General features: G+C 37.7%; 2 protein-coding genes and 1 pseudogene across 2 annotated transcripts in view; 2 read left to right on the top strand and 1 right to left on the bottom strand.

Annotated features, from left to right (window-relative positions):
* Positions 1 to 58: 58 nt before the first annotated feature.
* LOC140939031 (aspartate aminotransferase-like) lies at positions 59 to 2,207 on the bottom strand. Its single transcript, XM_073388587.1, has one exon. The coding sequence runs from the start codon at positions 2,188 to 2,190 to the stop codon at positions 877 to 879; it is 1,314 nt and encodes a 437-aa protein (XP_073244688.1). The 5' UTR covers positions 2,191 to 2,207; the 3' UTR covers positions 59 to 876.
* A 4,103-nt stretch (positions 2,208 to 6,310) lies between these two features.
* The window catches only part of LOC140936261 (choline transporter-like protein 4), a 60,858-nt gene continuing 45,526 nt past the window's right edge, over positions 6,311 to 21,642 (top strand). Inside the window, exons 1-9 of the mRNA XM_073385702.1 lie at positions 6,311 to 6,541; positions 7,195 to 7,243; positions 10,247 to 10,320; positions 10,955 to 11,005; positions 18,151 to 18,181; positions 18,819 to 18,918; positions 19,384 to 19,494; positions 20,329 to 20,389; positions 20,971 to 21,076. Coding sequence (XP_073241803.1) covers positions 6,445 to 6,541; positions 7,195 to 7,243; positions 10,247 to 10,320; positions 10,955 to 11,005; positions 18,151 to 18,181; positions 18,819 to 18,918; positions 19,384 to 19,494; positions 20,329 to 20,389; positions 20,971 to 21,076 — 680 coding nt within the window. The 5' untranslated portion in view covers positions 6,311 to 6,444. The remainder of the gene's footprint in view (positions 6,542 to 7,194; positions 7,244 to 10,246; positions 10,321 to 10,954; positions 11,006 to 18,150; positions 18,182 to 18,818; positions 18,919 to 19,383; positions 19,495 to 20,328; positions 20,390 to 20,970; positions 21,077 to 21,642) is intronic.
* Positions 15,387 to 16,159, top strand: LOC140936656 (uncharacterized; annotated as a pseudogene).

Below are 21,642 nucleotides of genomic sequence, written 5' to 3'. Positions count from 1 at the left end.
GCAATTACTGGAATTTTTGAAAATTGTTAGTTGTACAGTCTTCAAAGTCACCTCTAATTTTATAGATAACTGTTGCCAAATATTTTGTAGCTAGTTATATTCATTTTGAATAATTTACTAATTTGTAAAGGGCCACCTCAGCCTGTGCTAGACTGCTCCCATTCTATTTTATTGACCTCTTCACAAACATTATAAAGTATGTATATGGTTTCAAACTGACTAGATTCTCTTTTAACTGTGCAATTTCCTTTTTACAGCTCAGAGACACTTCACTCTGAGAATGCTTTCACATTATGAATCAGCTTTTAAGTGATCAGTGTTTAAGACAAGTGTTACTCCCAATCCCCACAGAATGAAAAGACTTCTTCATAGCTACCAAAATTAATTTGATCATCTTTTTTCATGACATGACCACACTAAAAGAAGTAACAAACAGCTTTTCTCATTCAGAAGACAAAAAAAATAACAACTTGCAATGACACAGCCTTCGTAGCAAGCATAATCTAACCCCAGATAGTAGCATCTACAAAGCAACGCCCTTGTTCAGGGCCACCAATGAACTAGACGAATCACTGGAATTCACTTCAAACTTATTGGCAAATTGACAGTGGCATTTTTGACAGACCAATCATGGCACATACTCAAATCCTGGTACACAGGTGGGGGCTCCGATTAAGGATTTTGGCGGATTTTCGTAGATGGACTTAACCAGAACTTACGTAAGTTCTGTCTGTGGCGCAGGCTACTATTATGACATTGATCAGTTACATAAATGCTGCATAGCAATACTATGTTATACCTGACAATATTGAGTAAGTAACTATGGAATTATTCATCCCAAAAAATTCCTAACAGTAATTTGTCAACATGTTGTATCTAACTGTGAGACACACTGGACTTCTGGCAAAGCACCCAGTTTTTCAGTGCTTGTATTCCACTTGCTGTGAGCTCACAATATTTCTCCACAAAATCATCTGGAAGTGGCTTTTTAAGACCACAGGCCTCACTGGCCTTTAATGCAACACTTCCGTCAAAGTTGACAAAACATAACCGCACAGTCAGCTCTTCTACTGGTCTAAGAAAGGACGGACCTCCAGGCATTAGTGCAACAGCCACCTCCTCAAAAACTGTGTCACACATCTGCTGAGCGGTGGTTATTCCACGCTTGGCCAAGGCACATCTGACTACCTCAAAATCAGGGAACATGTAGAACCCGCCACTTGGTTTTACAGCCTTGACACCAACTTCTGTAAGGTGATGATGACAGTAGCTTCCTACAGCTGCCAAAATGCGGCGTAGATGGGAAATATAAGCTTTTGTCTCATCATTGACTCTCAAATAAGAAACAGCAGCATATTGTATGGGTGCAGATGCACATGAATAGGTATGGCTTGCAGCACTTTTAACAGCATCTAATAAAGATCTTAACACTGGTGGGTAGATGTGATAACCTAGACGCCACCCTCCAGCGCTTGCCCATTTTGAAAGCCCTGAGCTCAGTATTGTGCCTTCTGGGTAAAACTTGGCCAGCGAGCAGTGGTTTCCCGAGAAATTCAAGCAGCCATAAATCTCATCAGATAAAACTATCACACTGTGTTTTCTAAGCACTTCCACCAATTCTTTCCAGTGATCTTCAGAGTAAACAGTACCAGTTGGATTATCTGGATTCACCAAGATTAGAACTTTATTTTTGGCCGACGATTTGTTGAGCGCGCGTTCTAGATTGTCTGAGGTCACCCTCCAGTCATGGCGATATTCTGTTGTTATAACAGTAGGTTCATGCCCAGCAAGCCGAGCTTGTGGTAGGAATGTGATCCATGTGGGAGACAAAACAAAGACGTCGCCATTAAACACACAAAGAAAAAGAAAAAATAATTCCTTGGTACCAGGACCAACAATAACATCTTCAGCCTTGACATCAAGACCGTCAAACTCGCGGTGAAATTCGCAAATCGCTTTTCTTAGTTCCTTGATCCCAGCCACGGGTAGATAATCCGTTTTGTCAGCGTTTTGGGAAAGACTGCATTTAGCCAACTCCGTAATGGGAAACGGAGATTGACCGAAAGCAAGATGGTACACGGTCTTACCAGAGGCCATGAGCTCTTTGATCTTCTCGTTCATCATCAAGTTAGCAGCTGGAGCATAACCGCAAAGATTCGAACGGATAAGATCTTCGTTTTTCAGTGCCATGTTTGAGAAAATTTTCGGTACAACAGCCGTGTAGCAATGGGACTTATGCTACAAACCGTCACGCGCTGGCGATCAAGCAGCGGGAATATTTCGTTTGTTGCGAGACAAAGGAATATTTCGTTTGTTGCGAGACAAAGGAAATATTAAACCAAGGAAAATAAATTAGCATTTGAAAGTTTGTTTGTCCTCTGTCCAACAGTCTGAACAGTCTGAACTGAGTAGCCGGCGTGGCAGTTGTTTGAAAGGGAAGGGAAAGCGAGTTTTAAGGGCACCTAAGACTCCCTTCCCTTCCCTTTCAAACGCCTGCCACGCAGGCTAGAACTGAGCGGCACAATTGAGTGGAGTAGGCGGGGAGGGGGGGGGGGGGGGGGGGTGAGGACGCCTGTACACAACCTGTACACAGGCTACGCAATGAGCTATTGACACTCCCTACCCCTAAGGGCCGGGTTATACCCAGGGTTTGTGCGAAATTTGAATTCAGATTTAAAAGTTTACACAGCTCTTTTTGTTTACAATTTGGTGATTGGATACCCTAGAAGAAGAGAGAAAATTATCCGATTAAAGGCTTTTGATAAAAAGAAAAAGAAACCCGGGTTAAAATCTAACCAAGTCCTTGGGACAATACTGCAATATTCATATTTTTCTGTTATTTCTCGGTTCCCTGTGAAAGCAGTGCAACGTTATCGAAATTTTCTTGTAGTTCTCCCTCCACCACCCTATACAAAGTTGAAACTCGGAAAAAAATTCTGGATACCCGCGTCCAATGTTGTTTGTAGGGTGAGGGGAGGGGTTGGACCTGTGTGAATTGGAAAACGCCCCAGAAACGCAAAAGTGTCCCAAGACTTTTGTCCATTATTGTCTGAAAAAGAGGTGGGAAGAAAAAAGGCAAGTTTGAGGGGTTTTCAAGCCTGTAACAGCGTGACCCCGGGATTCTGATGAAAGATCGTTATTCTTAGCTTTTCGGAGTTTTCTGAACGTATTTTAAGAATTCGTTCTAAACGAATGTTATACTAACCTGAATTTCATCCGATTACTTCGAGTCGTTATTACTCCCTCAGTAAGAGGAGAGGAGAAAACGACTCGAAGCAATCGGATGAATTTCAGGCTAATGATATACACCAGAAATTGTGGAATCTTTATTCCAAAGGATTAGCGCAGTAGTCTGTCTCAAAATATCTGTTCTTTAGGCAACTTTTTGCTGGCTGAGAGATTTTGTATAAAATAATATTTCCTTGGAAGGAAAGTGTTGCCGGGAAAAAGAGAAACGGAGAGTAAGTAAGTAAAAGCTTTATTAATGTGTCAATGTATTTAGCTTTCACAACTAATTGGGGACACAAAAATAAAAATTATTTACAAATAAGAAATAATAATAATAATAATGTATATACAATTAAAATATGTAGCCTGTATAAATTGTATAATAAAACAATAGTTATATAAAAGGAAGTCTCTAAATATTACAAAGGTTGCAGCAGCTATTGTTGTTGTTTAAGAGTGACGTTAGGTCTTTTTTCCTAATGTTCTTTTTGAAAGAATCAATATTCGAGGAGCCTTTCAATTTAATATCTAGTTTCGACCATATATGAGGTCCTTGATATCTAATAAGAGAATGCTTTCCATAGTTAATAGTGTTAAAAGTTGGAATATCAAAATCACTGTTTCTTAGTGAATAACTAATGCTTTTCTGCTTAAATAGTTCGTTAACAATACTCGGTGTGAGGCCATATTTTACTTTGTACATTAATATAGCGATATCTTGTAGTCTTCGATTTAGTAGTGAAGGTAGCTCTGCACGAACCAGAAGGTTTTCGTATGATTCTGAATGGGAATTAAATACTGCTCTAAGTGCGCGTTCTTAAATCCGCTCTATTTTTCTACTGTCAGAAGATCTACAGTTATGCCATACCAGATGGCAATATGTTAAGTGAGTGAGTGAGCGAGTGAGTGAGTGAGAGTGCCTAAGAGGATTTGATGTCTAAAATAGCTGCTACGTGCTATTTCTCAGAAACCTCTTTACATTTAATTGCAGACCAAAAGAATCAAACTGAATTTGCTTTTTAAGCTTTTATATCTGAATTCAAAATTCGCACTAACCCTGGGTTATCTTATCCCTGCTTTGAACAACCCGGCTGCAGCTGATCACAGGTTACTGTCTCTAGTCAAAGGCCCGGCTCAAACCACGTAGACCTGAACAAACGTCGAAAATAACAAAATAAACTTGAATGATAAACTTTTTTCCCAGTAACATTTCCTGATCTGCCCACTGATTCACTATTGACTTGAATATCAGTGGTCTTAGCTGTAACTTTCTGTTGTTACAGTGCTTCTACCTGTTCCAAGGTTTACTTTGTGGCAGCGGGTGGAATTGACCGATGCACAATGGCGGTATTAAATAAAAGCCTTATCATTGTTTAACAAGATCTGGTCATTTTCATGGCATAGAAATGTGACAAATTGTCATAGAAACAATACAATTTCCAAAAAACACACCAAATTTTAGCTTTGTGTGCTCATAGATCACAAACGAAAATTCTGTGCTCCCATCTTTTGTTGTCGAATTGTAATAACCGTGTTTGAATACAATCTTTTGCTAATTTAAAAAATTGTGGAGGCAGATTTAGTGCCGTCTTAATTCAAGGGAAATTTAGGGTGGCTCTGAAGGAAACTGCTATCAAAAGTTGAATCTGATAAACCAATTAAAATTTGGTTTTATAAAAAAGGGGTGATCGACCCCATTTTTTAACTATAAGCAGTAAAAGCTCAGATAAGGGTGTTTTTAACAGATTATACTAATGGTTTAGTATCTTTTTAGACCAAAAAATGACCATAAATTGTTCACCAGTAGCCAAGCATTTGCTTGTTGCCTTAACTGAGAAATCGATGTAATACTGATGATGAAAATATATGGAAACTATTGTCAGGCTCAGTTGAGGCTATTCACCACTTCTGAGCATGTCGCCGCGGACAAATTAACCTAGACTTGGGATGATGTTAAAAAGACCAACTCGCGGGCTTTTGGATGGTATACGTACTAACGGTACACTTAAGAACGTTACTGAGCGGTTCAATATGAGGTTAAGGTAATTTTACGCGGTCTCAACACTACATCCAATCAGTACGGATTGTTCGAAGTTGCAGTCGATCAATGCAGGAAAAACGTGGTTAACCAGGGCATGAAATTAAAGTTTTTTTTGGAGCCACTTGGCAACTCAATATTTCAAATTGGTGGCCAATTCCAGAAAAAAAAACAAAACCAAACGAAAGAACTAGACCAAAAACCAAAACAAGGAGAAAACGGTTACTTTAATTTTATTTAGACCCTGGAAAATTATAGCCTGCGAAGCAGGCGCTTGGAAGTAGTGGGCACAGGAAAAAACGGGCGCGCGAGAAGAAGACACGCGTGGGGAGAGGGAGGAAAATTACTATAGTTTTTCACCTAAATGGTTATATAGAGTAAATCAAACAAAGGGGATAAACCTAAATGCCTAAACGTTAAGTTATTGCTGGGAAAAAAAATAAAATAAATTTCCTTTGGTATCCTGATTTGTGGCTTTTTCTGATGTGAGCTTGGGCTGGCTGGCGTGCTTGTATCACTCAGTTTTTTCTCGAATGGTTTGGGTTTATATCATCACCGGAAAAGAACCGCGACAAATTTAATCTTCTCTTAAACTGCGTGTATTCTGTGTAAAGACGAATATGCTTTGGGCGTTAGATTTTATTATATTTTGCGCTCTCCAGATAAAAAAAGTCCTTCGACCGTATATAAGGACCCTATCCCCAGTATCCCGTATATAGTAACAACTTTAACAACCTGAAACAACCAGACTCGGGCTACCGCGTACCGGGAAGTGCGTGGGTAGGCGGCTTTGGGTGTTCAGTTGTCTTGGATATGAAGAGCCTTTTTGATGGTGAATAATGATGTAATAATGGTCAATAATATTTGTAACGATTATTCTTGCTCAGAAAACCGTGAATTGTTCGTCATCCAAGCATGTTACCACTGGCGACGCAACGCATCATCCGTAAACAGCTCTGTCCCAACAAAAGACACAGAATAGAGCATGTGACACGTATCGACCAATGGGACGAGTGGAAGGAAAATTTACGTGAGCTTTACGAGTCTTCGGTCGATGCATGATACATGCCGAATTTTATGACGAAGGTTATGAAGTGCATTTTCCTCCTTTGTAGTTGTTCGTAAATATTAAAGGAGGACGCTCCTGTACTTTAGGTACAGGTTAGTTTAAACCAGTGATGGGTTGTTGCGGAAAAAACAGCGACGATGGTGGAAGAAGCGATAACATGGAGATGGATGGAGCAAAGGGAGGGAAAAATGGTGGTGGAAAGTGGGGTAAGCTGTTTGTTCATGCTTGTGATTTGAAGGTTAATGAGTAGCATAGAGAAATCTGTGTGAATCTATTTTAGAGGCTTCGGTCTTATTTACATATTTCAACTTAGGTCTGCTAAAGTTCTTTAACCGCTATTTTTCGTCGAAAAATGTACTTAAGCTCAGATCATGGAAACCTTTTGAACGTTAAGCAAATAAAAGTTAAAAATGCTGTAACGTACGCTTTGCTTTTTAACTTAATTTTTTACCCACAAAATACTCTGTTAAGCGCTTGTGTTTCCCTGTTTTGCTCTGCGTCATCTTGTTTCTGTTAGGCCTTGTTTGTTTGCAGTGAAGTATGAATCGCACTAGCCTGTGTGCGAGCCCTCTCGTAAACTTCCTTGTTAGCAATATTTGTTGATAGGATAAACTTTCACGTACGCCATATTGGTGAGTGGGAGCAAACAGCCCATCGAAAAGACAAGTTTAATATCGTGATTTATGTAGCGATTCCTGTTTTGAGAGCGATTTTAAGTGAAGGTAAAATATCAGCAATGTGCAAATTTACAAAGATTTGGTGTAAAAATATATGATTAGAGTTTTGATTTAAATGTATGAAAACTTTTTTACATGTAGCGTGTCTAGTAACGTAACTGTCTTGTTTGCATCTGTTGTAGGAAAACCTAAACCATTCGATCCGACATTTAATGGTCCAATAAAAAACAGGTAAAGTGCTTGGTTAATATAAAAATGATTTTCTGCAAAAACTGAGTCATTAGATCACTTATTTATTTGTATTTAATATTAGTCTAATTGTTGTAATAATTAGTCTTATTGTATTTAGTATTAGCCAGGCTACTTAGGGAGAACTAAGAAAGGTATTTCTACAATGTCAATAGCATCCTTACAATAGAGACCTTACAATACACCAATAGAGACCTCACAATACACCATTTCTGGTGTTACCCTTAACCATAGCTGTAGTTATGGGTAGACTGCTTCTTAGGCTGGTTTAGCCTGCGTAGTAGGCACTTGGTAGTAATGGGGGCAAGAAAGACCAGGGCATGTGAGGGAGACACGCAAGGGGAGTGGGACTGCCTGCCCGAGAGGCTCATGAAAATCATTTCTACTTGCTTTCTGAGAATGCGGAAGGTTCCTATTGGTTAAGAGGCTCCCGAGAGGATAAGTGTTCACATTAGGTGAGAATACTGTCAATCAAAGAAAACACGAGATTGCTTGTACACATGTAGTACATGGACGGATAAGGCAGTGAAGGTCTTTTATTTCACCAATAAATGGTATAATCAAAGTTCAGTTCTTGGAGGTCACTTCATTGGGACTATGTGGCTGTAATCTAAAAGAATGTTCAAATGGTACTCACAAAGGAACGATTTGACATCAAATACGCATAATTTTAGCAGAAGTGGGGACAGACAAAAGATGTGTTGAATCCTTGAAGCGAACATCAGAGGAAAGATTAATTATATGAAGGAAGATCATCACAGTTTAATATATATGCAAATTTTCCAGTTGCAAAAGTTATACTAGTGCAACGCTCTACCTATAATGATTGTTCAGTTCTTTGTTCATTAAAGAACTTGGCAGCTTGCATTGTTGATGGAACGCATACCATCAAGACCTGGACAGGATTGATGAAATGAAACACTTTCCACCGAGGGGAACGAATTTGAAAAACCTTTCGCTACTGTGTATTGTTATTATTTGCTCGGAAGCCTCCTGATGTCTGATGATAATGTCTCGTTATTGCAGCCTATAAAAACGTCTCGGTACAGTTTGTGTTCTAAAGTTTAGGTCCGCTTAGTAAGACATGTCTGCTCCAAAAACAGTAAAAACAATGGTCATTTTCTGTGTCATTGTGATCTTTAGTGTCTGTACAGTTGTGATTTTGTAATCTCAGAGAACAATATTTAGCTTTTTATAAACACAGCATGCATTGTTTAAAAAATATCCATTTTGACTCTGTTTTTTCGTATTTATTGTGCCTTTGGTCAACAATGATTTAATGCTATGTGTTTATCGTTAGTTTATTGCTCCATTGCTCTATAATCAGATAACCTAGCTGATCTTTGTAACAGATATATTTAGACTGAGGATATAAATGTACAATGCTTTGGTACACTTTGCTAGTGCGAGGTCAATCATTTAAATTTTGACAGATCAGGCAGCGGTTGCCAGATAATTGGATAGGGGGTGGGAAACTATTTTCATGGGCCTCTCATGCAGGCTCTCCCTCTCCCCTCCTGCCCCGTTCTTTCCTGCACCATAACAGTACATGTAATGATATGATCAAGACATTTTGAATTAAAAAGAATGAGTTCTAAGAGTCAAACTAATGAAACTGGCACAATATATTTTTGTTCTGTCATGCAAACATGACATGTCAGTTTCTTGAAACTTACATTGTACTTTACCTACAGTAACAAGCTTAATGAACTGAGAATCTGTGTCTTGACGCTGAGGACTCAATGCAAGACACCCAAATGGGAATGCACAATGTGCAAACAAGCGACCATGTTTTGTTCATGCCTGTCATGACTTGCCGGCTGGTTGGCTGAGATATTTAAAAATAATATTCCCTGAGCCTGGGCTATGAGTCAATAGCCCATGAGGCCGAAGGCCGAAACGGCTATTGACTCAGAGGCCATGAGGGCGAGAGGAATAATATTGTTTTAGTAACATCTAACTAGTTGGTAAAAAAATATCGAGCCAAAACAACTTTAGCTAGCAAAACGCAATTCAGCCGCCATTGTTTTGGTTTTCAAAGGCGGTACTTTTTCCTACTAGTGGGCTCTAACATATAGCCTAGTAGTAGAACAACCAATCACAATGCAGCATTGATAGTAGACCACTAGTTGGGTTTTACTAACGTATAATATACTCCCGCAAACAATGTACTCTTCAGCAATCAGCTTTGCAGATATATTTTGGAGGGAGCATGGCCAAGCAGTCAGAGCACTGTTCTTGGTAGTCCTGAGTTCAAATCCTCGGCCACACTTGTAAAATAGTCAACTGGTTCTCCTCCTACCAGTTGGGATTTTTAACCATGTTATGTTCCATTTAAATTATTTGTTTCCTTATCCCTGAAAAGTCCCATAAGGGGAGAGGATAATATTACACTCTACATTGCTTTCATTATATTTAAATTTCTGAGGTGTGTGATAGCTCTTACACTCTTTCCTTTTCTCACCCTTTACCTGGGGGTGAAAAGTTTGCTCATTGGTTTAACATATGTTTAAACTCATTGCTAATGATGAGCTAGGGAGCAGGTGCCTTAAAGGGTTAGTGGGGGGATCAAATGCAACAAGCAGAGAGGAGGTATCCATGGCAACCCTGGAAGCGGGAACCAACCCGAGAGCGGCCAGTAACTGGCACCATCGCACTAAATAAATTCAGTGGAGATACTTACCTAAGAGAATACTTACCTGAGAAAATACTTATGAAACCACCAGGCAGGCAGGGAGGAGAGAGAGAGCAAGAATCCGCAATGACTTGCAAGAAGGCAAAAATTGATGCGCTACGATCAGCAAGTAAAGCTACAGTGCAATGCAACACTAGCAAAATAACACACAAGGAGCCCTGCAATTCTCTGAGGGCTTCCCTGTAGGTCGCATACTGGAGTGGGCTAAGACCGCTGGCCAACTCACTCAAGTTTAACTTTGCCTAAATGATATTTAGCCACATTAATTTTATACTCTGTATATTTTTTAGGAGTTGCACAGACATTATCTGTTGTATTCTCTTTGTCCTATACATTGTTGGGATGGTAGCCCTGGGCATATTTGGTAAGTCATTCCTACACTCATTTACTTTTTTTGTCCTTTTCCAGGCTGGTGATGTTTTTTCTTTCACTCATGTCCCTTCAGGGGCACCCAGTGACTGTTTTTTTTAAATATCTGTTTGAAGGAGCACACGTTACCTAGAATTTTTTATAACATAAGAAAGACAAAACATTTCTGTACAATTAATTGATCCATTCATCTAAGCCATTCAGAGTTTTTCTTCTAACTTCCCTCCAATTTTCGAAAGTCAATTTTTCTCATTTATTCCCAAGATTTGGCAATCATCGGAAAAAAAGGTCACCTGAAAAGAATTTTGGTATAAAAAAAATGTCCCCGGATGTGTTGTAATGAAAGTACATGGTTACTCCATGTCCTCACAATTTCGACAAAATTAAGGCTTCTTGGGACAGCCTAAAATTTCGAGATGGCCAAAGCACCCCTAAAACATTTAAACAGATAGATAGCATTTAACGTAGCTATAAATTAATAAAACATATTTCTAAAGCATAGAGAAATCCATTATTAGACATTTCTGACTTGTTCGTAAAGATTCGTTTGTGGGGTGCCCCTGTCCCTTTTATACCAAGTAATAATCCAAATATATTTTACATCATTCAGCTATCTTTGTTTTCTACAGCTTACATTAAAGGCAATCCTTACAAGTTGCTTAATTCAGTTGATTCTGATGGTAAGTACATGTAACTAGTTTGTTATTGATAAGCTCATACACTTGCAAAACAATGGGCTAGATCAACATAATGGTAATATTATTTTGTTTCATATGAGGCTAAATGAATTTAGGCCAGGGGTCAATTTAATAAAACTTTACAAGACTTAGTGTAATTTACAAGTGCAGCTATTGTTTTCAGACTCTAAAACAAGGCTGCAGTTGTAAATTACACTTGTTAAAGGTTTATTAATTTGACCCCAGGTTAAATTTGAGACAATGCTAACCAGTATTCTTTTGCATGAAATTATTGGGTGTGTACTAATACACTGTAGCTTTGCAGGGGCTGTTGGCTCTTTACAGCTTCTCTGTTGTGCAGGGTTTGACATCTCCGGTAGCCTTGTATATCAGGTTATTAAAATGTCTCCTTTACTAGCCAATGGGCTATTAAAAATTTGAATGAATTGAGTAGTTTCATTCCATTCTTTTAAGTTGATAATAACGGGAAAAAATTAATTTAAGTTGTAAGGATAATAATAGATGAAAGTACAAAAATGACCACCATTCCATGGCCTCTTTCATCATCATCATGTCTCTTGTATCAACCTTTGTTGAGTCCATCGTGAATATCACTGGGACCCAAGACTGTCTGCTTTTTATGTGTGTGACAATGTCTTGCACTTAGCTTAACACGATTGCTAAGAAGATCAGGCAAATTTATGGAGCGATTTCTAACAAACTTTCAGCCCCCGCCGGGCAAAAAGGCAAAGGGAAAAGAAAACGAATTGGAGAAGAGTAGAAAGTTTGAAAAGAAGATGCTGCAAAGAGTCTCTTCTTCCATAATTATAGAGGGTGAAAAATAAGGGCGGTGAAGAGAGAGTCTGGTAAGGAGCAATGGACTGCATGGGCTACTGAGTTTTGCACTGGGCTAATAGATTTCAAAGATCACTAGTATAGCTGTTGTGGTTCAAATTTTACCTTTGGTTTGAATTTTTCAAACCAGTTTAAGTTTTTCAAACTGGTTTGAAATTTTTAAACTGGTTTTTTTACCAACTGTCTGAAAAAGGGCCTTTCCCTTTTTGGGGTGTGGTTGAAAAATAGGGGCTTGGCTTTTTGGGGGGTTCTTAAAAAGAATTCGTGCTTATCACAAAATTTCGTTTTTTCAGTTCTTTTGCATCTCACCTCCCTCCTTGTTCTGTCATTTCCCCTCTGAACCTAGTTCTTCCTAACCCCTCTTACTTCTCTTACTACCTTTCACCCAACCCCCCATATTTTCTCACTATTGTCTCTTTCCCTTTCTTTATATTTGTTGGTACGCACCAGGATTTGAACTTCCAGCCTTTGGATCTGCAGTCCTCTTCCTTATCCACTTGACCACGCAAGCAATTGATGCACATTCACCTTTATTTCTTTCTCTTGTTATTACCCATTCGTCTCAGGCTCCTCTCGGTCAAAACTGTAATTTATTCATATTGCATATATTAAAGGGGCTATGTCACCCCACACACATGCGCGAGCCAATGAAAACAAACTTGAAAAAGTCGTCCCGACTTTTTCAAGTTCTCTCGGAGATTTTGGAAGGCTGTTTTTATCTGTCTAAATCTCAGCCATCGTTCAATAGTTAGCGAAGTTTTGAATTAAGAATCGTTCTATGGTGATTACAGAATAATTTTTTGGCGTTATTTTGAAATTGTTTGCCTGTGGAATGTTTTTACGTGGATTTACTGTGTCCTCTTATCAGCGGCTGTTGTAATGACAGAGTTAATGATGGCTACTCCACAATGAGTGATGGAATCTTTGATGGAATCTTCCCTATAGTTCACAGAACCTTTCTATTGAGTTATTTTAGAGGCTGCTGGCTCTTGGATTTTTCTTGTGCTCAAAGTATGTGGACATATAATGAAGCGGCTATCGAGTTGGCGTCGGCCGTTTTTTGTAAACGATTACAAGAGCATCAGGCCATGAGTTTCCTGACAAAACTAAACTCCTGGGGAAGGAAACATTATAAAATTCGGCTAGATTCCTTCTTGTATTTATCTGGATTCACAGCAAAGATAAACACGACCGTTTGCTCGTCCAGATTGTTCTCAACGGACTTATAGAGGCACCTTAGTACGAGTTAGATCCTGTAAATGCCATGTTTTTTAACTGTTTGTGTTCGAGCATATTTTTGGAAAATAGCAGAGTTTACTTTCCCTTTTTACCAACGGACAGTGTTCTCCTTATCAGGCGGTAACCGGTAAAATTTACCGCCTGAAGCAACACTTCTTACCGCCTGCAACAGCTTAAAGGTTTACCAAAATTAAATATTTTTTAAAAAAAAAAATATGCAAGTTGCGATCCGATCTGATCCTCACAAGAAAATGAATGAATATATGGAAAAGTATAGCTACCTAAGTACAAAACGTACAGCCCAAAAATAATGCGAGTGCAGGAACTTCTTTTTGCGTCCGCAAGCTGCAACTTCATGCGGCTTTTTGCAGGGCGCTTGCGCTTGAATCCAGCAAGACGTAAGAACTTCTTTTGCGGTTATAAATTTAACTAGAAGAATTTAGATAAATTTAGATAAACTAAAAATACTTTCATGTTTCATGATCGGTGAATTTAGAAACGGTATATACAAAATCATCTTGTGCAAAGCTAACCTTTTAAGCGAGGAAATGTGTACAATTTTGATAAAAAAAGCAGGGCTTCAAAAAATAGGGAACGATCGTAGTATGTTTCGCAAAAGAGCCGTGTAATTTGAGACCGCACGTGCAACTGTGTCAACTTAAAGCGTTCTTGGAAACAAAAAATGCTAAAGTAAAGTAAGGAATATTTTCACCAAAGGCTCTTTCAAATTAGTGCATTAAAGTAATAAATAATTCCTATGTTTTCTTGTGGCAGAAATTCAACGCCCCTTTGGTTTGTTTTGCCGAGACTATGGTATTGTACTATGAAATGATCCAAATGATCGAGATGTTCGAAACTACAGATAGTTTTGTTTAACAAACGCCTCACACGCTTTATGTAACTTTGGAAAAGCTGAACGATTGAAGTGTTCACTTTTCAGAAAAAGCAGAGAAAGCTGTTCGCTTTCTCAGGCAACATTTTACGTGTGTCCTTGCATGATTACCTTTTACTGCCACAGAGTGAATTAGCATCAACGCTACAAAACGATGTTGTAACAAAAAGGCGACAAACACCATAAACTTCTTTCAGGTTAACACTTATAAAGAACTGCATGCGCCTTCTTGAGGCTTGCGATAATTTTCTAGGTTCTTGCTGTGAAGATTTTTGATTTATTTGGTTTCAAAGTTCTTGTGGTGAAGATTTTTTACTTCTTTCGTTTCAAAGTTCTTGCGGGTAAACCACAAAGGGTCCGCAAAAAACATGGCACTTTCAATTCTTGCGGTGGCTTGCATGTTCTTGCGGCACAGCAATAATCAATTTCTTACGTCGCTTTTTGCCCGTGCATAATTTTGTTTCTGTACTGTGTATACAGCCTTCCTGTTTAGGGACATGCATTTTGGAAAGAGAACATTAAAGGCATAGTAAAATTATTGGAATCAAACGTTTTAACTTGTTGTCTAAAGATAACGACAGCAGATTTGCGTAAAATATGTCTTAAAATATGGGAATGAAAAATTTCCCAGTAAGGGCGGGTCCATGTCCCTCACTCCACTGTCCCCCCTCCCCCCCTCTTAGAAAAGTATATATTTTGCCTTACCGTCCATAAATGGTCCCTTACCTGCTGAGCTAAAATTTAGGGAGAACACTGAACGGATTGCTTATAGTGGAGTAGTATACCAATGATGCTTGGTTCTGTTTTTCTCGACGTCGCAGTGATTCGGTATGATCGCACAATTTTGCGCGATAATGTATGTTTCCCTAAGATCAAAACAAAGACTTGATGTCTCTTGTTCTATCAGCATCTAAATTTTAAAATCACTAGCGACAGACAAGTCTAATTGTTAATGATTTGAAACAGTCTTGGTCTTTATCTTCGGTCTAGCGTCTTTTGTAGCTCGTTTGTAAAATACAACTTCGATTTATTTTGTTGAATAAGACAATATGTTGTTGTTGAATTTTTGTTTGCGATCTATTTTATGAATGGCATGCGTTTTTACTTCAAAACTACAAGTAAAATTGTTGTCACAATTTTATTCTTGATCTAGCATAACCAGAGAAGAAACGTTCCGTAAATTCTATCGAAATATCCCTTATCTAAACCCATTTCGCTTGTTAACCTCTCTAAATTCGGAGCCTTGGACGTGACAGAGAAGATGGAGAAAGTCATGCGTTAAAGACAATAGAATTTTGACAGTTGAAAGTAATTTGCATAACCTCAGAGCGCATGCTCTCCAGCTGACATAGCCCCTTTAAACACATTCGCACATGTGCATTTCTACCAGGTAGAAGCATGGCGGACTTCGACGAAATTGCCAATTGTGTTTCTAAAGAAACGTTTGTAGCCAAAATTAAAGTCTTACAGGAGTCTTTAAAGACAAACAAATCGTCAGTAAATGTGTTTGTCGAAGAAGAGTTCTATCATCGAGTGCATTTTGTAGCACTAATCAGATCCAACTTCTCCATGGAGCAGCCAGGACTCCAACAACTCAAGGGCTAGTGGAACGGTCAAATCGTACATTCAAAGAAAACATGAGAAGCTTGATAATGAGCACATGTGGTCTCTAAATCTCCAAATGGTTCAAGTACACAATGCAAGCATCCTACATCATGAACATTACTGATCATCATGCTATCAACATGACACCATATGAAGCAGTGTTTCACATGAAGGCCAAAAGGGAACTTTTAGACCATGATCTTGAAGAAGGCCCAGGAAAGCAGAAAAGAAAAGAAATTCAAGAAGCACAGGAAGCTACAATACCAAAATGATCAAACGGTCTGAAGTAAATCCAAGAAAGAAAGTGTACAAAATATTTGATGACATGGCTCAATTAAAATTAAGAGTGGACAAGAAATCTCCTTTCCACCCAAATTTACTTCTGGGAATAGTGCTTGAAATTGAAAATAATTATGTGAAAGTAGTGACACTTTTTGGTCGCATAATTAAAGGGTTCATTGCACCTTCCAGACTTTTCCCATATACAGCAACAAATTTATGTAAAACTTGATTATGAAAAAGAAATTTCCTTTACTGGTGCATATAAATTGGCTGAAAATTCTTAATAATAACGTCAATGTTTTCTTGACTTTGTTAGTTGAATGGTAGATGAATTGTAAACATTCTATTTTGTTGTGCTGCAAGTAAAATAATATTTTACAGAATAAATATTTATTGTTGTCACCAAAGCCAAGTATTTCTTATTTTTTTTATTTCTTACTTGTACGTAGGACTTTGCTGTAGCAGAGCCCAGGAGCCTCAGGTGTCTAACTTTTGTCTTTCTGCGACTAGGAAAACTTGCTTTTTACATTCGATCAAGTGCTTGCACGAAATCTTACCCTAATCGTAACCCAAACAATTCAAACAAAGTACTTAACCCCAATCACAAAACTGGGTGCCAAACACTACCCCTAACCTTACAAGAAAGCTAACCATTTGAAATAAAGGCTTAACCCTAATCACTGAAACTGTGCTTTGACCATAACCTTACATGAAAGCTAACCATTTGAAATAAATGCTTTAAACCCTAATCACTAAAATGAGGGCTTACTAAAATGTGACTTCATTTTACACCGTATTTACAAGGAGAGGTACAAATAACTGAGAAAGAGTTAAGTATTAAAAATTTCTAATTAGTTTGAAAAATTAAAACTGGTTTAAAAAAAATCAAACCAAAGATTAAATTTGAACCACAACATAGCTCAGTGGCAATTGGCTCAGCTTAACAGATGTCGAACCCTGTTGAGGTCAGCTCTGGTTGCTTATGCTTGTAAAGTGTTTCTTGATGAAGTTTAATATTTGAATAATGCTATAATCTGGTCAGATCAATGTGTACATGTAGATCATTCATTTACATGTGTGGGGGATGTTTGTAAACAGTGAGTACTGTAATAGTAAAAATGTCATTTTTAACAGTCAAACCTGTCCTTATGGGCCTTTTCGTAGTAAGGAAACCTCTTTTTCATGGACTTGTGCAGTTCTTTTGGCCCCAAAGACAAACAGGCGAACAGCTCTTTTCCCTGTCCCTTTCAGGGTTGGTGTGCATACTAAGGGAGCTTGAATGTATTGATTAATTAACCTATTCATATTACAACCACCCTAGTGCAGATCCATGTCTCTTGTGCATTACACTTGTGACAACATCAGTCTTAATGGTCACAACTTTGACATTCAACTTGAGTAGGGGGAAGAGATCTTTTAAACCATATACCAGAATGAGCATGATTCAGTCAGATGAAGAAAAAATTTAAGGCAAAAACCATTTAAAATGACCTAAATATTTTTAGGAAAAACTTGTTCCTCTACCCACTTGCACTTCCTTCATGTACTCCAACAGTCTCACGGAAATGAAGCCTCATTATATTAACGTTCAGCAGAAAGATTAAAGAAAGAAGGGGCAGGAAATAGAAAAAGAAGTGGGGAAGAGGGAAAGAAAAGTAGAAAGTCAAGAGGCAGTGCTATACTTAAAACCCAAAAACTATCTGAAAATTTTTGCCTTTTGCACATGTCAAAACTTCAGAAGCTGACATCTAGCATCAGGATAATAAGATTCAGTGCTTAACAACAGCAGCATTTGTGCAATTTTGCTTCTTTTTGGTTAGACAGTGGCCAGAAACAGCTTGACTAGCTGTGAAAGGTGTTTTTCATTAGAATTTTCAGGAGTGGGCTTTATGTACTGTAAGTGATCCTTAAGCTTCTATGTTTTATTCCAGGGTCCTGGGGTTAAATTTTAATCTAGGTTTCTTTTTCGTTTGTTCAAATGCATTTTTTTTGGATAATTTTTTTATTCTTTTTAGAGCATCAAATCATTGAATTGTAGACAACATGAATTAAACTGAATAATGCCTTTAAAAGGTTTCATATCTAAATTCAAATTTTGCACTAACCCTGGGTTAACCCAGCTGGCCCAGTGCTGCAAGGTGCAATGTGACAATCTGCTTTGTACGGGTACATGCAACTGCTACACGTTCATATTTGGAGTGACCAACCATGCAGGAATGTGATGTCGTGTGAAAATTGTCAATGATATTGAAATATATCCTCTTGTTTGCTCTAGGGAATATATGTGGTTATGATTCAAATGTCAGGTATGTCTTTACTTGTTTGAATTTAAAAATGAATGGGTGTTTAAGTAAATTGTATTTATGAAACAAAAGATGTGAATTCCAACAAAATTTAAGGAAAATGTATTGGTATCACTATTATAAAAGTATGTTCACAGCTGTGCTGATATTTGTTTTCAAGTACAATGTGGAAGCAAAAGTCAGTTTTGCAGGATGTACAGCATTTATTTAAGTGTTAAAAATTAAATTGATAATAATATATTTTTAAATAAAATACATGTAAGCTGCTTTGCTGTTTTTATTTCATGCTGATGCAGATCACTGTGAAGTGAACATATGTGTATGTGGCATTTTCCCTTGGTAGCCGGTCATTTTGATAAAAAGTCAATTTTGATACAAGTCATCTTTATACGAAGTCAAGCAGTGAAATTGCACAAAAATCTCAATCACTTCAAGTGTAGGACTGTTTGTGTGTGAACAAGAAAAACATTTTGGGTGAATTTTTTTTCGTTCTTTAAGCCAGCTACATGAAACTATTTGCAACTCAACTAAATAAACTAGTAACCATTCCCTTTGCTTGTTAAAAATGTATCCCCTAGGAAAGAAAAGAGTGACATCTTGCTGCCAGTCTAATCTGTAACTTTAACATGCTCTTTTACAGAGATCTGCCCAAACTAGTGTTCTTTGACTTGACAGAGTGCATTGCTTCAGTAACAGAAGTTTCAACAAAATTATTTGGGGCATCCTGCCCAACAAAACAGGTTAGATTTTAAAATCTCTGATACATACTGTTCTGGTTAAAGGTGTGTTTTTCAACATTTGCTTTCCATGAGGTCAGTGTAGGCTAGGGTAACTTTATTTACCTTAAAAGTTTTGGGACTAAATTTGGGTTGCTCCAGGGAAAAAAAGATCAGCTGTAACACAATAAAAAATACATACATACATCATTTAATGATGTATTTTTGTATAAGCTATGATTTGTCTAATAAAGTATGTTGTGGCTCAAATTTTTACTATTTTTACCTTTTGTTTCAAGGACACCTACATGTTAAGAAAATATATTGTTCAACTTTTGATTAGCTTTTTGAGAAAAGTTCGGTTTAGAAATTCTTCCTGCAAAGAACTCAAGTAAAATAAACCTGTCCAAATATCTTAAAGTGTTCAGTTTGAATATGTTTGTTTGTTTCCAACTTTTTCTACTAACTGAAATGGTTTTATTATTTTAGCGCTGTGCAAAGCAGTGTCCAGACCAGAATGCATTAGGATATAACGTGAATGTATCAGATCTTGTCTGTGATTATGACCTCAACTTTGTTGGTCGTACCCCAAGCACATTGGTAATTATGTCATTTATGTTTTGTTTACTTACAACATTGCATGGTCACATTCTCTATCACAGGGTTTTTGCAGGTCATGGAAAATCTTGAAAATAAGTCATGAAATCTAAGAATTTCATTTTCCAGGCCTGGAAAGTCATGGAATTTATTGTTGGTCCTGAAAAGTCACGGAAAATTTAAGTTATGTTTCGTACAGCTGTAGGCTAGTTACCAGTTGCAGATGTCAAAGCAAGGACAATGTAGGATAGAGGTGAAAAATTTAACAGCGTGAATGGCACACATATTGGTGGACACCAGAATTTGTGTCTCTTGAACTGAGTTAGGTCAAAAAATACCCTAAAACAAGGAAGGTTTTGAAAATTTTCGAAAATTAACAGCTAAACATAAGGCCATGGAAAACGTGGAAACATTGTGGAAGAATTCATGGAATTAAGTGAGAAAATTTGAAGAGCTTAATTAAAGAGTATGAACCCTCTATGATCGTCTGGTTAATCTAATGGTTGATGGGATATTTATGGACAAAAGTTGCGTTGCATGTATGTAGCCAGCATTCGTTTGGACTTCCACTGAGAAAGAATGAAATGCACAGAACGCAATTTGATCACGCGTGTTTGGACCTTCTCTCACTTGTAATCTGATCACGCTTGTTTTGACCTTCTGTCGCGTGAAACTTACACAAAGCACATTGTTGGAGCAAAAACGTTTTGACCTTCGATCATTGTTGCCTGCTCTCCGTAACCTTTGGTTATCACTAGTTACATTTTGTTGATATTCTAATTATTTATATGTGGCTGCTATTTGGATATACTTATCTTCTTCTTGTGGCGTTAACAGGAATTAATTGAGTTGATTAGGAACAAGAGATGTGCCCCTTACTATCTCAAGAGCTCTGATGGTATGTCCTTTCTTACTTTAAGATATATGAGGATAACAATCTGCATAAATTTGTGTGCACCCTAACTCAAGAGCTGTCAAATTTGACATCAGGAACAAAATTAACAAACAATTTGGGCAGTTTTGGTCCTTTTTGACTAGACAGTGACTAGAAAAGGGCTTGGCTAGCTTCAAATGGCATTTTTGGCAAAATTTCCGGTGACAAATCAATAATGTCTGGAAGTTTTACATTAGTGTGAGTTACATTGGTAGCTATTATTTTACGTGTATCTCTAGAAAAAGCTCTTTTGCTCCCAATTTCTCAAACCTTCAGGTTTTTCTGAAATTCCTGATAATTCAAACCAAACCTAATTTCTCTTCACCAGTCAAACACTGTAATTTTACATCCCCCCCCCCCCCAGTTTTCAAACATGATAATTCAAACCAATTTGCTTTTCCGAAGGTGATTCAAAAATCTGGATTCTACTGCATAAATATGATGTTACAAATAACAAGTGACATGGAGCTACAATTAGTGAGAAAAAAAAATCTGTACATTTTGCTTTGAATAAAACCACACTGACTTCTCTTCTCTTTTGTCAGTTCTCAATCGCTGTATACCAACAGTTGTTGGAGATGCGATAACTTCAAGCCTTCAAACTGCATCTGGGCAAAATGTATCTGCTGCTGATGTTGAGGAAGGGTCACTGTAAGTTGTAACTGTCTGTCTGAGCAGTAAAACATAAATTTGTTGTTTATTTTTCTTAAAATATTTTATGGCACTGTACAAAACAAGTACAGTAATTATTAGGATTCGTATCAGGCAACAGTGGTGACTGAAACAGATTGCAAATTGGAGTTTTTAAAATTGCTCAGCCTAACTACTTTTTAAACCTTGTCTCTGTTGTTTATTGCTAGAGTTGATAAAATGCCTAGGAGGCATTTCCAATGATGCAGTGATTCTGTCATTTAGAAGAAACTTCTTCGCTTAATGACGATGTTAAGTCTTAAATGAAGGATGATCATCGCAGTTACATACACAACTTTTGCAGTTGCAAAAAGAAAGCTTAAAAAAATTCAGGCTTGTATGGATTCAAACCCTTGACCTCTGTGATACTGGTGCAGCTCTCTACCAATAAAGATAGCAAGCCAACTGGGAGCAAGTCGTTGAATTGGTTCGTTATAAACCCATGAAAAGATGATGATGAAGTTTTGAATATGTGAAAATCATATATAATCATATATTGTTAAGTTTCACAGCAAGTAAATAAGTTT

Source organism: Porites lutea, chromosome 5 (assembly GCF_958299795.1).
Source record: "Porites lutea chromosome 5, jaPorLute2.1, whole genome shotgun sequence".
NCBI lineage: Eukaryota > Metazoa > Cnidaria > Anthozoa > Scleractinia > Poritidae > Porites > Porites lutea.
The sequence above is the reverse complement of the archived record's forward strand: the minus strand, read 5'-3'. Positions and strand labels throughout refer to the sequence as shown.